The 15,943-nt window shown below is 51.9% G+C and overlaps 1 protein-coding gene across 5 annotated transcripts; it reads right to left on the bottom strand.

The window, feature by feature from the left end:
- Positions 1-1,451: 1,451 nt before the first annotated feature.
- On the bottom strand, positions 1,452-14,112 carry CST7 (cystatin F). 5 transcript variants are annotated; one of them, XR_002076701.2, is made up of 5 exons: positions 13,963-14,111; positions 4,357-4,550; positions 2,569-2,685; positions 2,111-2,178; positions 1,452-1,991 (listed from the first exon to the last, which is right to left on the bottom strand). XR_002076701.2 is itself a non-coding variant. In XM_019437203.2 (4 exons), the coding sequence occupies exons 1-4, from the start codon at positions 14,030-14,032 to the stop codon at positions 1,914-1,916; spliced, it is 459 nt and encodes a 152-aa protein (XP_019292748.1). In that variant the 5' UTR covers positions 14,033-14,109; the 3' UTR covers positions 1,452-1,913. The 5 variants fall into 5 exon arrangements, 3 of the variants coding, with proteins under 3 accessions (XP_019292748.1, XP_019292749.1, XP_019292750.1); XR_002076700.2 differs by having other exon boundaries at positions 2,111-2,685; positions 13,963-14,112; XM_019437203.2 differs by lacking the exon at positions 2,111-2,178 and having other exon boundaries at positions 13,963-14,109.
- Positions 14,113-15,943: the final 1,831 nt, after the last annotated feature.

Here is a 15,943-nt window from a genome sequence, read left to right as displayed (position 1 = left end):
GTCAGAGTGACTCTTAACCTACTGAGCCACCCAGGCATCCCTGTAGGACAAGATTTCAAATGATGTTTTGAAAATTGTGGGGATAGGTTGGTGTTGAAACCTGAGAGTTTTGAGATTAAACTGTGAGGCTTCCTTCTCTGTTCCCAGAGGGAAGGTCAGCCCTAGCTCTTGGCTAGGCGGGGGGAGTTCAAATGCAGCTCAGCTTGGAGCAGTGGTACTGTGAGGCTGCTCTACCCCAGACATGTGTGCATTCTCGTCTTTGACCTTGAGGCCAGGTGATACCACGTTGGCCAGTGGGACTGGAGGCTTAGTAATAATTTTCAGGAGAGGCCTGGCCTTCTGTGCTCTGATCCGTTTTTAAATGTAAATGAGGACTGACTGGGAGCTAGCAGGGGGTCATCCCTTCATTTGCTGTGTCTTCTTGTCCCCTTGTCTGTGTCCAAGGTGGTGTTCCTGCCACCTTGTTAATGTATGTATGGGATCAACAGGGCCGGGTGAACTCATTTATCTTTATGAAAGGATGGCCTTCAGAGTCATCGAATAAATTAAATGTCTTGTGGCATAGTTGCCATTACTGTCCCTGAATTAAATGACCAGAAGGCGGTGAGCCAGCAAAAATGAATGAGGATTTGGATTATTAAAGTAGTTCTGTCCTCACTGAAGGAAGCCAAAGGATAATTCATTATGGTGTTCACACTGATCGAGTTTATAACTGTGTACTAAGTTGTCATACATATTTAATGTAGATTTTGTTTCCTATGAATTATCAAGTTGTATTTTTTTTAAAGGCAACAGTGTACTTTGCCTGTAGTTTGAAGAGACCTGGAGAGGAAGAAGTCCAACATGAGGGGCTCTGCATTTGAACCCAGGGTTACACAAGGTGGCTGGGGGGGCTGTCTTCTCTGAGTGAAGCCTCTGTCTACAAACTCCTGGGTGTCTCTGTGGCCCAGCCTTGCACTTTCTAATGCCAGCTCAATCCCTGTCTTTTACGAGGACCCTAGTGCCTCCCACCTCACAGTGGTCCCCTCCTTCTCCCAACTCAACACAACACCTCCATCCCTAACCTGGACTCCCTTCTTTTGAGGTGCTGTGGGCAGTGGTCCCAGCACTCTGCCTCACCCCACCTGCCCAGGTGCTGTTGTGTGCATGCTGAGCCTCAAAGGCAGTGGAGAGAACTTGGGTGTATGGCTCCCTGTCAGAAGAATACCCAGCTGGAGGGTAAGTGCCCTCCAAAGTGGGGTGCTTTCTGTCCTGCCAGTTCATGATGTAGATATATGCTGGCCTGTTTTGGCTGCTTTGGTCTTCAGTATATTTTAGCTAGCAGTGAGTGGCTGGAAAAGCCTCCAAGGGGCTTTATGGAAGTCACTTATACTCATTAGACCACTAAGTGAGGGGCACCCCTCACAACACCTCACCCTCCTAACTGTCCCTTTAAAGATGCTTTGAGATGGTCAGTTCTTTATTCCTATTTATTCATGACTTTATTCATCCATGAAAGGGCAAAGGTGCTTAATAGCAGACTTGGGTCCTCTGCCCAGTGCTGTAACAGTTATTCAGTCAGAGGGATGGATCTCTGGGCTTTTCATTGGTGAGCGTGGGACCACAGGGTAATTGGGCTTGCTCAGGGGTCCAGAACCTGAAAAATTCCCACCAGAGGACTCGCTCCTGTGTGTCCAGACCCCAAATCTGTCTGGGACACAGCATTAGTAAAATGAAGTTTAGAAAAAAATGTGAAATAATCTAGCCAGGGGCAGTATCTTTTTCTTCCACTCTGGCTACTTTGCAGTGAACCTGTGGGCACTTCTGCTCACTGCTGAGCTCCTCTAGAAGGTCCAAGGGTCTGTGACAGCCAGGACAGGGCTGTGACTGAGCACAGTAAACAGCACAGGTGCAGTCTTGCTGTGAGGTGGAAGTCACTGACAGTGGAGGACGGGCACCTCGAACCTCTGGAGCCAGGGGATGACCCAAACTTCAGAGTAGCAACTGAAAGTCTGAAACAAAGAAGAATCCTCCTGAGAATCTTCCTGGGGCAGAGGCCGCCCTCCCGACATGCTCCACAGAGGTTAAGTTCTGGTGCTGCTGCCTGTGGGCTGTGCATGTGCACACATACCTGTGTGTGTGTGCATTTTCCTTATCAAGCTCTCCTCCTGCCCCAAGTTGTTTTGAAGAATTTCACATCTACAGAGAAGTTGAAAGAGTGATTCAAGAATATATACTTCTTTCATTTGCAAATTGAATTTTGCCACATTTGCTCTCTCCCTGCATGTATATGTGTGTCTATAATTTCTGAACTGTTTGAAAACTCTTTTTGCTGTAACTACCCCTGTCCGGAAGTTCGTGGTGTTTATTTCCTGGAGGTGTGTCCCTCAGGTAGGAGGAAGTGTGGGGTGGGCAGGTTGAGGTGCTCTCTTGGGAGTCTCATCTCTGTGTTCTCCTGGGTCTGTGAGTGAGATTTGGAACTTTGCAGGCAGAGAGGTGATGAAGGGGGTGTTTCCCAAAGTCCTAGGGAGCGGGTAGGGGCTGGGACAGCAGTGAGTACGTGTAAGGAGGCGAGACCCCTTTGATTACCCGTTGTAAGGTGTGGTTGGTCTGGAAGTCACAGTTGTCTAGACTAGGGTGCTGGGTCTTCTTGCAAGAAGTTCTGCCAATCTCCATGTCCAGCATGTACTTCAGACCCTTCACAATCTAAGGGGGAAACAGGCCACATCTGTGTTACTTGGCCACACCAGCAGGAGGCATGGAGACAGGGAGGAGAGAAGCCTGGACGTGACCCCTGGAAAGGGGCTGAGGGTGTGCAGGCCTATCTGGGACTCACCAGAGAGCTCTGGAGGGACACTGCTGCCTAGACCCCAGAACCCTCCCTTCTTACCCATTCATGTTGGTCCTGCTCATGGCACCAGTTCTTGGTTCCCAGGTGAGACTGCGGCTCTGTGTCCAAGACATTTCCTTCCTGCCCAGAACTCTCCATCAGCAGGGATGGGCCCTGTGCCCGTGAAGGTGAACTGATGCCCCCTTCACGCCCAACACTCACCTGTAGCCTGTGCTGACCTGCTGGTTAGTCCCTGCCCTGCATGCCAGCCGTGGTTAATTTTTTCCCAGTTTCAAAATAGATCTTCTCCACTTGCATGTGGCAGCAACCTGGATCATCTCCTTGTTTGTGGTCTCTCAATAAAGCCTCAGCCCCACTAAGAACCAGGTGAAATAAAGTCCCCAATGTCACCAAGGGATAACCTCCCATCCACCAGCTCCTGTAGGCCCTCGAGCACCAGCAGGAGCATCATGAGCTTATGGTGTTCCCGCAGGAGGTGAGAGCCAGGCTTGAGAAGATCCCACAGCCCCTTGAGGGGAGTCCCTGCAGAGCTAACACTTTGGCTATTTCCATGGGACAGCTTTTCAAAGCCCACTGTACACCAGACTGCCTTTCTACAACACACTTTCTGATCATAAAAATATGCTGCCCTTTAACAAGTTTGCAGTTTTGGGGCACCTGGGTGGCTCAGTCAGTTGAGCATCCAACTTGGGTTCAGGTCACGATCTCATGGTTTGTGAATTAAAGCCCCACATCAAGCACTCTTCTGTCAGCCTGGAGCCTGCTTGGTATTCTCTGTCCCTCTGTCTCTGTGCCCCTACCCCACTTATGCTTTCTCTCAAAAATAAATGAGTTTGCAATTTTCAAAAAGTATAAAGATGTTTAGAATTTCCAATAATCTTGTTACACAGGGGTACCATTATTAGTATGTGTAAAAACTGTTAGAGTAGGACCACCTCACCACCTTTCCTTGGGGTTTGTGTGTGGGTAAGGGGCAGTGGTTTGGGCAAAGCTCTGTGAGTGAAAAACATGGCCCAAATGGAAAATGGCAAGATGTCCTATGGGGCTGCTGCGGGGGCAAGACAGGGCAGGGGCTCTGATGGGTGATGCAAGTGTGTGCACTCTGCAGGGGCAATGCTTTCCTCGCTTTGGTTCCTGTGGGGTGGCTTTCCACTTCTTCCCACTACCACCACCCCCCACTCCCACCCAGCAGCCTTCAGCATGCCCAGTGCCAGTTGCCCCGTTCCGCCCCTGCCCTCCTTGTTTTAGTTCCAGATGTGCTGTGGGCCACAACCTGATGGCTCCTCCCAGAAGCATGCTTTCGTAAGAGGTGGCTCAGGGCCTTTTGGCTGTGCCCTTGGTGACTCTGGCTTTGGCTGCTCATGGGCTGTTTGTGTGGCTGCTGCTCTCAGCCTCCTGGCCTGCCTGGGTCTGTGTTCTTGATGGATGGGTACTAGCTGGGCCAGCCCCTGGTAAGATAGGAGTCACTGCAGCCTGGCCTCTTAGGGATGTCCTTGACGGGCTGTTGGTGAGACCCAGACCCTCACCTGGACCAGGGCTCTGCTGATGTGGGACTCCTTGAACAAGAAGATGTCATTTGTGCAGTTGTTGAACCTTTCAACGCTGTGTCTGGCTGCTTTGAGGACTGCTGAGTCATTGGGGTTTATTGTTTTAGGAAATCCTGGTTTCACATCTGAGTTAAGGGTCTGGGCACAAAAATCTGAAAGAGAGAAGCACAGAACTAGACAAGAACATTACTGTTAGCAGGGTCCTCAGGCCAGTGTTGCACCTCATACCTTGGTTCTCCTGTCTGCTCCCAGTGTGGCCTCCAGCCATCTACCTACCCCCTCAACCAGCCACCCCACATCCCACACGGCATTTATCATGCGTCCCCATGGTTGCTCCCTACTCAGAGCTGAGGACCAGGTGCAGTGAGGTGTCTGGTGATGAATAAAATATAGTCCTGTCTCTGTGCCTGCCCACACAGCCTCCTTCAGAACCCAGGTTCATTTCTAATGCATTAAAGAAAACCGAAACATGTCTCCAGGTGGCAGAGCCTCTGGGCAGGATGCAGCCCCAGGGGTTAGAAGAATCACCCCAGTTGGCCTTTGAGGCCACCACCATCTGGCCCCAGCTCCTCAGCTTGTCCCCAAGAAGTGGACCATGGGGAAGTGCCCAAAGGCCTGTCCTACTTTCTTACTTGTGGTTACACTCCTACTGTACCCTGCCTCAGTGACTCTTGTCAGAATCTGCCCAGCTTCCAGGCTCTGGGTTGGCCTCCCCAGGGGCCCCAGCTCCTGGCAGCAGCATAGCCCAGTACCCCTCACGTTCTGCCTCCTTCTGTGCTGTTCTGGATACAAGTCTGAGGATGGGGGTCAGGCCTGGGCGACGTTCCCACCCAGCTCCACTGCAGAGCTGGTGTATGGTGGAGGGAGGGATGGCTGGCTTGCTTTCATCCTTCCATGCTCTTCCTATTCCACAGAGGCCCATATTTGGATAAAAGATGGGGTAAACAACATGAGGGGCTTCTCCCCCAGCAGCTGGGTCCCTCAGTGCTTGACAGAGCCTGGCAGAACTAGGGACCCCCACACCCCTGCCCTGCTCTCCACATCCTCTGCTTTCAGCTCCCACAGAAGCAGAGCCAGGCCACACTCTGAAGAAGGACCTGACTTTATTTATTTGTCCAGCTCACTCACTGGCCCTTCTGGAGCCCTCCTCATCCCGCAGGCTCAGGGGGTGCAGAATCTATGTTCACTGGAGTTCACATTCCGTAAATAAACAGGCAAGACAAACACTAGAGAAGCAAGCAGGTGAAGCAAGGCAGGAGCTGTGCAGGGGTCTGTCCACAGGAGATGCAGGATCAGGCTGTGCCATCTGCACAAATCTGTACAGAGAGCCCGGGGGCAAGCTGTGGGCCAGGAGGGCAGAGGAGTCTGAGGGCCCAGGACCCCAGCGTGGCTGAAGCAAGGAGGGTATGGTAGAGAAGGGCTGAGAGCCGAGGCATGGGTGTGTGCCAATTCGGGTTACAAACTATTATAAAGAAAACACGAATATATTGGGTGCCCAGGTGGCTCAGTTGGTTGAGCATCTGATTCTTGATTTTGGTTCAGGTCATGATTTCACAGTTTTGTGAGTTCAAGTCCTACATCTGGCTCTGTGCTGACAGTGTAGAGCCTGCTTTAGATTCTCTGTCCCCCTCTATCTCTGCCCCTTACCCGCTCATGCTCTGTCCAAATAAATAAATAAACTTAAAAAAAAAAAAAAAAAGCCCCACAGGTTCTGTATCACAACAAGCCAATGGTGGCCTTTTCTGGTTGGTGGCTCATCTCATGGTGAATTTAGGTTTCTCTGTTTGTCAGTTTTTCTACAGTATTTGTCAATTTTTCTACAGTGGACAACTGGTGTATTAAAAAGTCAGGGGCACCTGGGTGGCTCAGTCAGTTAAGCGTCCAACTTTGGCTCAGGTCATGATCTCATGGTTTTGTGAGTTCGAGCCCTGCGTTGGGCTCTGTGCTGACAGACAGCTCAGAGCCTGGAGCCTGCTTCGGATTTTGTGTCTCCCTCTCTCTCTATCCCTCCCCGACTAATGCTCTGTCTCTCTGTCTCTCAAAAATAAATAAATGTAAAAAATAATAATAAAAAAATTTTTTTAAATAAAAAGTCAAAAGTTTGGAGGGAAAAGTCTAAATAAACTGGTGGGAGGGAGAATGGGAAGAGGATTTTACATTTGTAAACTGCTTTACTAAGACTTTCTCCCAGAGTTCCCTGAAATATTAGCATGCCAGAGATGATCCTGAGCTGAGTGGTTTTATTTCATTAACTAAATTAAACAGATTGTGACAATCAGCTCCTCAGTAGCATGGCCACATTTCAGGTGCTCAGTAGCTACACGTGGTTGTGGCTGTGGGTATAGATAGGGACATGGTGTCCTGAGCTGCTCTGAGACTTTGCTTCCCTCTACTGTGACCTTGGGGAGCACCTGTGGTTCAGGCGGCTATGTTCAGTCAGGGGAGGCCTGAGTTTAGCACCAGGCAGAGGTGCCGAAACAGCAGGAAGTGGAGACTCAGGATGTGTGGGTAGCAGCAGCACTAACCAAGCTTCCGGGCTAAGCATATGTAAGGTGGAGAGATTAGTCCTGACCTGTCCCCAGTCCACCCCAGCCCACCCCATCCCCTCCTGAGAGACAAGTCTGGCTCAGGTCAGAGACACTCAAGTGTATTTGGGTTGAGGAAGATAATGGTGACAAGGCATGCAGGCCTTCAGGGAGTCAAGATACTTGCTGGTTCCCTGGGTTGTCAAGAAATCTCAACTTGAGGGGAGGAAGTGGCAGTGTAAGTTCAACAGAGCTTTAATAGAAGCTCTGGGAGCTTCTAGAATGGAAGCTGCATTGGGATGTTCCATTGGGGACAAGGAGTCCCCCACCCATGGGGACTGACAGAAGGGGGCTGAGGGAAATGCCTGTTACCTTGTATGGGAGTGGGGGTAGGGGTTAGATAGGGCCAGTGGGCTGGCTGGGCCTAGGAAGTGCTGAGCAGGATGGTGCCTTGTGTGCTGTGCCCCTGCTATGGCACAAGACCCCCTTGTGCACACAGTGCCTTGTATGCTGTACACCTTGTGTACATGAGACCCCTGCCAAGTGTGAGAACCAGGACAGGTGGGATGGGAGGTGGGCACTGGCTGGTTGCTCTCCCCTCCCCTGTGTGAGTAGTACAATGGAAGGAGGACTGGCATGGGAAGGTACAGGTCTGTGTGTTCTGTGGCCCTGGGCTTCCTGCTGTCTGGGGAGGGCCAGCACTGCTTGACCAAGCAGGGCCCCGCCTGGCAGATGGATCTTCCCCAGCTGGTTCCTTGGGCCAAAGGCGAAACATCAAGACTAAGCCCATGATACCTCTGCGAGGCTCCCAAAGCTTTAGCAGCCCCAAGGACCTGCCCTCTGTCCCCTGTGAAAACAGCATACTGCTGGTGCCCTTACCAACACAGGGTTATGGCCATCTGCTGGCCTCAGTTTCCCTCATAGCTTTGTCCCTTACAACACTGGGATTCTCTTGCAGGAATCCAGCCCTCACAGGACAGTCTTTGGTTAAAGTCTCTGAAGATGGAAACAAGGAAAACTACTTGTGATCCTTGAGCACCAGCAGCTTGGCTGGTTGGGCTGGGTCAGGCCCTGGAACCTGCATTTCCCCAGCTTCCCACGTGGTTGTGACTCAGGTGGTGTTACTGGGGGGGCCTCCTGGCCCCTGCACACAAACATGCTAACGTGAGGAGGGAGGGGCTGGGCCCAGGGCCTGCTCCTCTAGCACCTGTGCCTGTTGACCACAGGAAGTGTAGCATGATCTTTAGTTTAAACAAAAAACCATTTTGATAGCTTCATTTCTGCTCATCAATGTAGTCTAGATGGCAGAGAAAGAATGAAGCCACGTTGGCACAAGGATTGAAGCTCTAATGTTATTCCTGCTCTCAGAGATTAGAGGACCACCCCCCCCCCCTTGCTATGGATCAATATGACTTCTATTTTTTGCTTTGTATAAATTACATTTATTGCTTTTTCTGATTATAAGCTTATGTATTTTTGGTGGGACATTAAAGAAATACAGAAGAATATAAGAACAAAATTAGAAGTCACTCATGATCTCAAAGGTAACCACTGCTAATGGCTTTTTAAATAAAACATATTAAATTTAATTTTCCTTGAATTTAACAGGATTAAAAAATGAAGTGAAAATAAGTGCGGCCTAACCTCAGATAAGTGTCCTGTTCAAACATGTGATGTTGGTTCCTGAGCAATTTCGGTAATGTTACAAAAAGTTTAGGGAAAACACTGAAGTTGGTTTATTTTTATTTAACCACATTTCCTAAAATGTAGGCTTCAAGTCAGTAAAACTTCATCAGCACAGTTGTCTGAACAGTTTTTAATTAAAAAAAAAAAAGTTGAAAAGTCAAATCTATTTTTAGGATCCTTCAAGAGAAATCAACAGGGAAAGGCTTTTCATGGAGAATCAATGTCCCAAAGAGGCAGTGGTCCTTCAGAGAAGAACAGGAGCCACCACGTGGGTTCTGAGCAAGAGATGACAGGGCAGCCTGGGTGGCCTGGGCCAGGGGTGAGCCCCTCCCACACGAAGGGGGCCCTGGGCTGTCATCAGGGATGGGGCATCTGGGTGTGTGCTATGCAGCTGAAGTCTGGGGAGCAGGACAGCCAGAACTGTTCTTTTCTTGTCACAACCAAGGGCAGCATGTGTCCCCATTCCACCCAGGAGAGACTAAGGCCCCAGAGGAGTGCAGAGTGGGTTTAAATCAGCTTCAAATAATTATAAAGACCAAACATTTTTTTTTTTTTCTCATCCAAGAAGTATTTCTTGTAGGTGCTACACTACAGGTAATGCCAAATGACTCAGAGCCTGGGGAGCCCACAGTCCTGGAGGGGAGGTTGGAAGGGGAGGTGAGCAGGCCGGGAGGCTCCCAGGAAGCTGACACTGGGCAAGAAGAGAGCCCTGGGGGGAGGGGGTGGAGGCTGGCAAATGGGAGGCCACTGAAAAAACTGTGGAGGTGACCCAGGTGAAGAGGACAAGGCTGTGCTAAGACAGGACTGACAGGGCAGCTGGAGGCTGGGGGGCGGGGGCAGCAAGCAAAGGTTGATCCAGGATTCAGACTGGGGACATGGTGATGGCCTGGGTGACAATAGAAAGAGCAATGGGCAGAGGAGCAGTTTTGTGAGGAGAAATGAGAAATTCTGCATGGAGCTGCACTGTGCTGCCCCTGCCCAGGCAGGTGGGCCTTCCCTAGGGAATGCAGTCCCAGATTCTGCATCACAGCCTGAATGGTTCTGATGCCAGCTGGGGAGTGAGTGGGGGGCACACCCAGAAGGGCACAAAGCCTGGGGGAACAGCAAAGATGAAGGTGGGCAGATGTCCCTTGTGGGGCCTGGTCAGGGTGGACAAGTATGAAAGGAGGGCATGCAGGCTCTGCCAGAGCAGCCCCGGGAGCAGGATGCCCAGGGACCCTTCATGCTCTCAGGAGAGGAATAACTGTAGCTGATCTTGAAGAAAATGACTCAAGAGACTAGGCAAGACACCAGGGCACAGGGGGACCTGGGGGCAGATGAGGGAGACAGCAGGCTGTGCTGGGCTGAGTGGGGGACCGAGGTCCGCCCCCAGCATGCAGTTGTAACAGCACCCAGGACTGAACACTTGGGGTGCAGATGCAAGATGCTAAAGTTAGGGGGCTGCTTATCTGAGGCTGCTGTAGCCTCCTCCCAGGGGCCGTGCACTCAGCAGGCCCAGGACAGCGGGCACTGCAGCAGAACCTGTGGGTAGGAATCAGCTAGGGGGCAGCCGGGGATCCCACAGTCTCCGCAGCTGCTTGGGGCCTGCCCCAGGGGATCTCCCCCTGTCGTCTTCCATAAACCACCCCTCCTCCTTGTTCAACACCCAGAGGAGTCTAAAAGTCTCCTCTCCCTCTGATCAGAATGGGAAGCAGAGCTTCAAGGAAATGTTCTGCTATTCCTTGCTTAAAAATGTAACTTTCCATATAAATCCCAAATGATTCCTACTCCCAACATCCTGTCCTGTTCTCCATCTGCCTCCACACCCTTTCCTTCAGAGTATGACACTGACCCCTGTTTGTGTGCCAGGCTCTGGAGGCCACCCCAAGGTGCTCTCCGAGCACCTCCTCTCTAAGGGGAGTACTGCATGTACAGGCCCCAGAACACCTAAGAGTTTAAATGAAATCCACAATTGGACAGATGATGCCAAAGCTTGGGGACACTGCCAGGATGTTACCTGCTGCAACAGTTGACTGTTTCTACACAGAGTAAAGAGGAGTAATCTGCCTTGGAATTACCACCAAACTTACAAGCAATGTCTGTAAGAGACATGGGGCAAAGACTTCCTCACCAAGAACAGCTGGTAAAATAATCCAGTAGTAAATGCTTTTGGTAGATGTTCCTTAATTTACTTTTCTGAAAAACTAAGATGTGTTGGACACATGTCCTGTAGGAAGGCAGTAGAACCCAGGATGCTGGTCATGTGTCCCAAGTACTGAAGCTGTTTGGAAGACTAGACCCTTTGGAGAGAGCTGTGGTCCCCTCCGGCCTGCCCTGCCCCACCCTGATTGCTACTTTGGGGGTCCCAGTTATGAGGGGGGGCTAGTTCCTGCAAGTGGAAGGAAAAGGGGGTGCTCTGGGGAGGCTGGGGTTCCCCATCACCTTTCTCTTTCAGGAGTGTTCTACTGGAGGTGGAGGGAACCCCAGCTTGTGAAACTATCCCTGAGAAGGGAACCAGGGTGCCCAAGAGCCAAATGCTGACAGTCCCTGCAGATGCCTCTTCCCCTGTCACCTGGGGTGGTTTCCTCTGTGCAGCTGCTTGGACACATCCACGCTGGGCTTTCCCCAACAGCATCTCTGAGCCCTTGTTGTGGGTCAGGTGTTGAGACCCATGGGGAGGGGGCCCTATAGGTTCCTGCTCCTAGAGCTTACAGTCTGGAAGGCTATGCTTAAGAACTTGGGTGGTGGGTAGTGAATGTTAGGCTCATGGGTACTGGGGTCCACTGGGGTAGGGTACTGCCCCTACCTGGAGATGTCACCCTGAGCCCCATATCCATGTGCTCTTCTTGTAAGACACAAAAATTCAGTAAGTCTGGGTCATTGCCATGAATTCCATGGGGCTGCACCCACCCAGCTGTGTTCTGGGGGCTCTCAGTTAAGGATAGGCCCATCCTTTTGAGGCTACATATGGTTAGTCCTTGATTTAACCCACTGACGCATGCTCAGAATTTGAATCCCAGCTATGCTTCTCAGGCTGTGAAGTCTTGGGCAAGTTGCCTACCCCTCTCTGAGCCTCTGTATCCTTCTCTGTAAAATAGGGATGTTAATGGCACTGGCCTCACAGAGCAGTGATGAGAAGACAGGAGCCAGTACAAATGAAGTTTTATGGACAAATGACATGAATAGTGTAATGATTAACAAATATCAAATATGCAATATGGCTACAGCAGAGGTCGCTGAGGGTAAACAGGTGACCCCCATGGGCCCAGATGCAGCCTATAGCAGTTCTCAGGGCCCCTTCCCAGGATGCAGGGGAGTGTGAACCTTGCTGGTGGTGGTCTCTGGGTGTGGCAGGTGTACCTAGCCCTTGCTACTGGTAACAAGAACTCATGTCATCTTACAGGTGGAAAGAGTGGTGGCTGCTGGTCTCTGGGGCCTCTGCTCTGGCAGCCCTGTAAATGGGAAGATGGGCCACTGCAAGTTTGGCTAGGGGCAGGGGAGGGAGGCAGAGTATGACATGGCAGCCCAGTGGAGCCTCCCAGAGAGACAACAGATGGGCTAAGGACAATGATGCAGCAATTTCCCAAGTCCTGAAGGGATCAGAGAGGGAAGCTGCCATGGGGCTCTGCATTTCTGTCAGTGCAGTTTAGTGTCTGTGTGTGGGGAAGTCATATGCCCAAATGGCACCATCATCAGGGGCCCTGTCATACTCTACTCCCCCATGGGAAGGCTCTGGAATCTGTTCTCAGAGGAGGGAAGGGAAAGGCTGTCAGAGCCATGGAGGCAGAGTTGGGGCTGGGCTGAGTTCCTGTCTCTGTCCATCCACCAGACAAGAGGGGCCTCCAAGCCCCTCTTTCTGAGGTTCTTGCTGGGCCTTCATCTGTCAAATGAAGGAAGCACCAGAAGGGATTACATCAGAGGGGTGGGGGTGGGGGAAGCTATCAGCATGGCAGACATGGCAGAGACTCAGAGCAGAGATGTGGGTGGGTGGCTCCCAAGCACCCCAGACCCAGTGAGAGTGCTTTCCATGGGCCCCCACAGTCAGGACTCTCCAAGGTGATGCAGTTATTTACCCATCTCATGGATGGTGACACTGAGGCTTAGGGAGGCTAGGCTGCAGGTTCCACAGCTAGTAGGTTTGGGGAGTCTATGGTGCCCCAAGGCTCTCTGCATGTAAGTGTGGGCTCTGGACTTTCCAGATGCTGCTCAGTGACAGAGAGTAGGTCTCACAGCGGAGGGCTGCTGCTGTCTAGAGCCCATCTCCCCTACCTCCCAAGGGGACAGGCGGCTCTGGTGTGGGCATGGATTGGAGAGGGTTTGGTCCAGCAGTAAGCAGCAGCAGAGGGAGCACCTGCCAGCAAGAGGCCACTAGTAGTTGGCCAGTGCCACCTGTCTCTGGATTTCCCACTCAATCCTGTTCCTGTCCCTGCTTTGTTCAGTGAGGAAACAGGCAAGCAGAGGAATGTGGCAAAACAATTGACAATGAGTGTGAATAATGAAATCCCAGTATAGTTAAGACAGCAGGCTCCACATCTCTCCAGCAGACCCTTCACTAAGGTTCTGAGAAGGAATGTGCTGAACATCCAGTTTCTTCCCCTGATGTCCCCTCCTGGGATGGGCACTAAGTAGGGGGCACAGGAAGACAGTGGCATCCCGGGGAGAAGGGGGGTCCTAACCATGAGAGCTAAGAAGGAGGGTTGAGGAGAGAGAGGAAGCAGGGTGTCCTGTCCCTGATGTCCCCAAATGCAGCACCCACCTGAGACAATCCAGAGGTCAGAGGCAGTGTCACCATGAGGGCATGTGAGGCCTCCACCATATAAGTTAAAGGAGGTGTAGTGGGGGCCCTCTAAGTCCCCACCAGTGACCCTGGCCTATGATTCCAGTGATGGGAGGGCATCGCCTGCTTCTCCGTGCTCTAGTGAGGACAGGTGCTCACTGGCTGTGTAGCTTGGGCAAGTCACCCAGTCTCCTGCCTCAGCTGCCAGGAGCACAGCAGCGACTTCCTCCCTCCCCTTCTCCCCCAACGCTGGACCGGCAGGAAGTATTTGATATTCAGGCTCCCAGGAGCCAAGTCGAAGGACAGCAGCAGGAACTAACCATTGGACATTCCGGGGCTAGGTCCCCGTGGAGGAGCCACAGGAAAGCTTCCCTTGGGCGGACGGTTCTCAGGCCCCCGGTCTCTGGAGGGGCTGAAAACAAAGGACGCTTCCCTGCCCGCCCCCTCCCCCCGCCCGCCCCAGGCAGTCCCTGGGGCTCAGCAACATGACTTGGGCAACCTGGCTGGAAGCTCATGGCGCACCCAGCCGCCGTCGGGCAATTTCGGGACCTCGCCACGGGGACGACCAGAGCCCTGGAGCCCTGACACGAAGTGGCCCAGGGGAGACCCTGTCCTTACCTCGCGAAGGGCGCCCGGTGGTGCTCAAGACCAGGCAGCAGAAGGCGAGCAGCTCCCGGGCTCGCCGCATGGCTGCCTGCGTGGAGAGCGGTGAGCACTGGGGTAGTCGTTGCCCAGTGCTGGAGAGCAGGGGGGGCCCCGCCCTGCAAACCGCCCCCAGGCCGGGGTGGGGGCTGCCTGCCTCCGGCTGGGGCGGCGCGGGGCGGTGATGGTTTCTTGCTGAATCATTTTGACTAGAAGCTCCTCACCTCCACATCTTTGGGCTACCAAGTCAACCGCTTCCTTTACAAAAGTTTCCAAACCGATTATTTGCAAGGGGAGGAGGAAGAGAAATGAGAAGCTGTGAACAAAACCTTCGTGATTTTTCTACCTTCAGAACATACATGGAAGAGAACGCATTAAAAAGATAACGGGGGCGCCTGGGTGGCTGCGTTGGTTAAGCCGCGGACCCTGTTTGGCTCAGGTCATATCTCACCGTTCCTGAGTTGGAGCCCCAAGGCTCTGTACTGACGGTGCGGAGCCAGTTTGAGATTCTCTCTCTCTCTGCCCCTCCCCCAGTTGTTATCTCTCTCTCTCTCTCTCTCTCTCTCTCTCTCTCTCTCTCTCTCAAATAAACTAAAAAAAATAATAACAGGGATTTTCAGAAGCAGAATGATCTGAGTTTCCTTTTCCAAAGAAGATACTTCTTAGGCCCAAGATTCCAGCGTTCTGAGTGGCCCCTTGCAGGAGACCACCCTCCTGTTGGTGTCAGTGGGCATCTCCCCCTAGGAAGTGGGCAGGAAAATGGGGTGCAGACTGCAGTTTCAGAGAATGAACATCACCAGGAAACATGCTCCCTTTGGGTTATTACTGCACCTGGAAATGGGCAGACAGCAGTGTTTGCTGGTTAAGTGTATGATTACTTCCCAACTTTGGCTCCACACTGGCAAAGAAGAAGGAAGAACAGAATCTGACCCAAGAGGTTTCCCTTTACATTCCCGGCCCAGCAGTTAGAGTGGGAGCTTTGCAGCCACACAGCCTGAATTTGTTTGAATTCAGCTCTGCCTCTTAACAGCTGGGGACCTTAGGTGAGGAACAGCCTCTCTGTGCCTCAGTTTCCCCCTGATGGTTGTGGTGAGAGTTTGGGGACTTCCTCAGTATAAATGCTCAGGGCTGGGCTAGAGCACATTGTATGGTCTTAGCTTTGGGGTGGTTCGTACAACCCCCCAGACTTTAGGACTGCCCTACAAGGAGGAAGAAGATGCCTGAGCCTTCCTCAGATGGCTCCTGCTGGGTCATACTGACTTTCAAGTAGGAGATCAGACAAGCCATATCAACTCTTGGGGCCTCCCGGGTCCCTGGCTACCCAGATTTATCGGGAGGACTGTTATTAGCAAAGCTCATTTGGCACAGAGTGTAGATGGTAGATGGTGGCATTCAATAAGGGCCACCACTTTCTGCTGGGTCTGCTGTGTCAGTCGTGGACACTCACCCTCTGGCTGTCAGTGGCCACGACACAAGGGCTCCAAGGTGGTGTCTCCTTGCCAGGCTCTGTGCCCTGATCATGTGTGCCAGGTTTGGTATTCATCCTCAGCAGGGGGCTGGGCTGCAGGAGAGGTGGGTGTCATGGCATTGGTGTCTGTGCCCATGGACACAATTGGCAGCCTCAAGGCAATTCAAACACATTGAATTTTACTGCAGAGGGTGCATCTTGGCACAGACGGTGTGAACTTCCGGGCAGCCCTGCTTTCAGGGTGCTTGGCTTGTTTCCTCCACTGTCCCTCCCTTTGCAAGTTTGCAAGAAAAATCCAATGGCATAGCTCTAGTTATTGGATTCATTACCTATTACTGCATAGCAAACAACTACAAACTTGGCAGATTGAAACACATGTTTATTGTCTTAGTAATTGCGGGTCAGGATCTGGCACAGCTTAGCTGGGTTCTCTGCTTCAGGGCTTCACCAGGCTACAATTCAGGTGTTGACTGGGACTGAGTCCCATTT

This window comes from Panthera pardus, unplaced genomic scaffold (assembly GCF_024362965.1).
Source record: "Panthera pardus isolate Hobbes unplaced genomic scaffold, ASM2436296v1 HiC_scaffold_25, whole genome shotgun sequence".
Lineage (NCBI taxonomy): Eukaryota > Metazoa > Chordata > Mammalia > Carnivora > Felidae > Panthera > Panthera pardus.
Note: the sequence above shows the minus strand (reverse complement) of the source record. Positions and strands in the feature narration are given on the sequence as shown.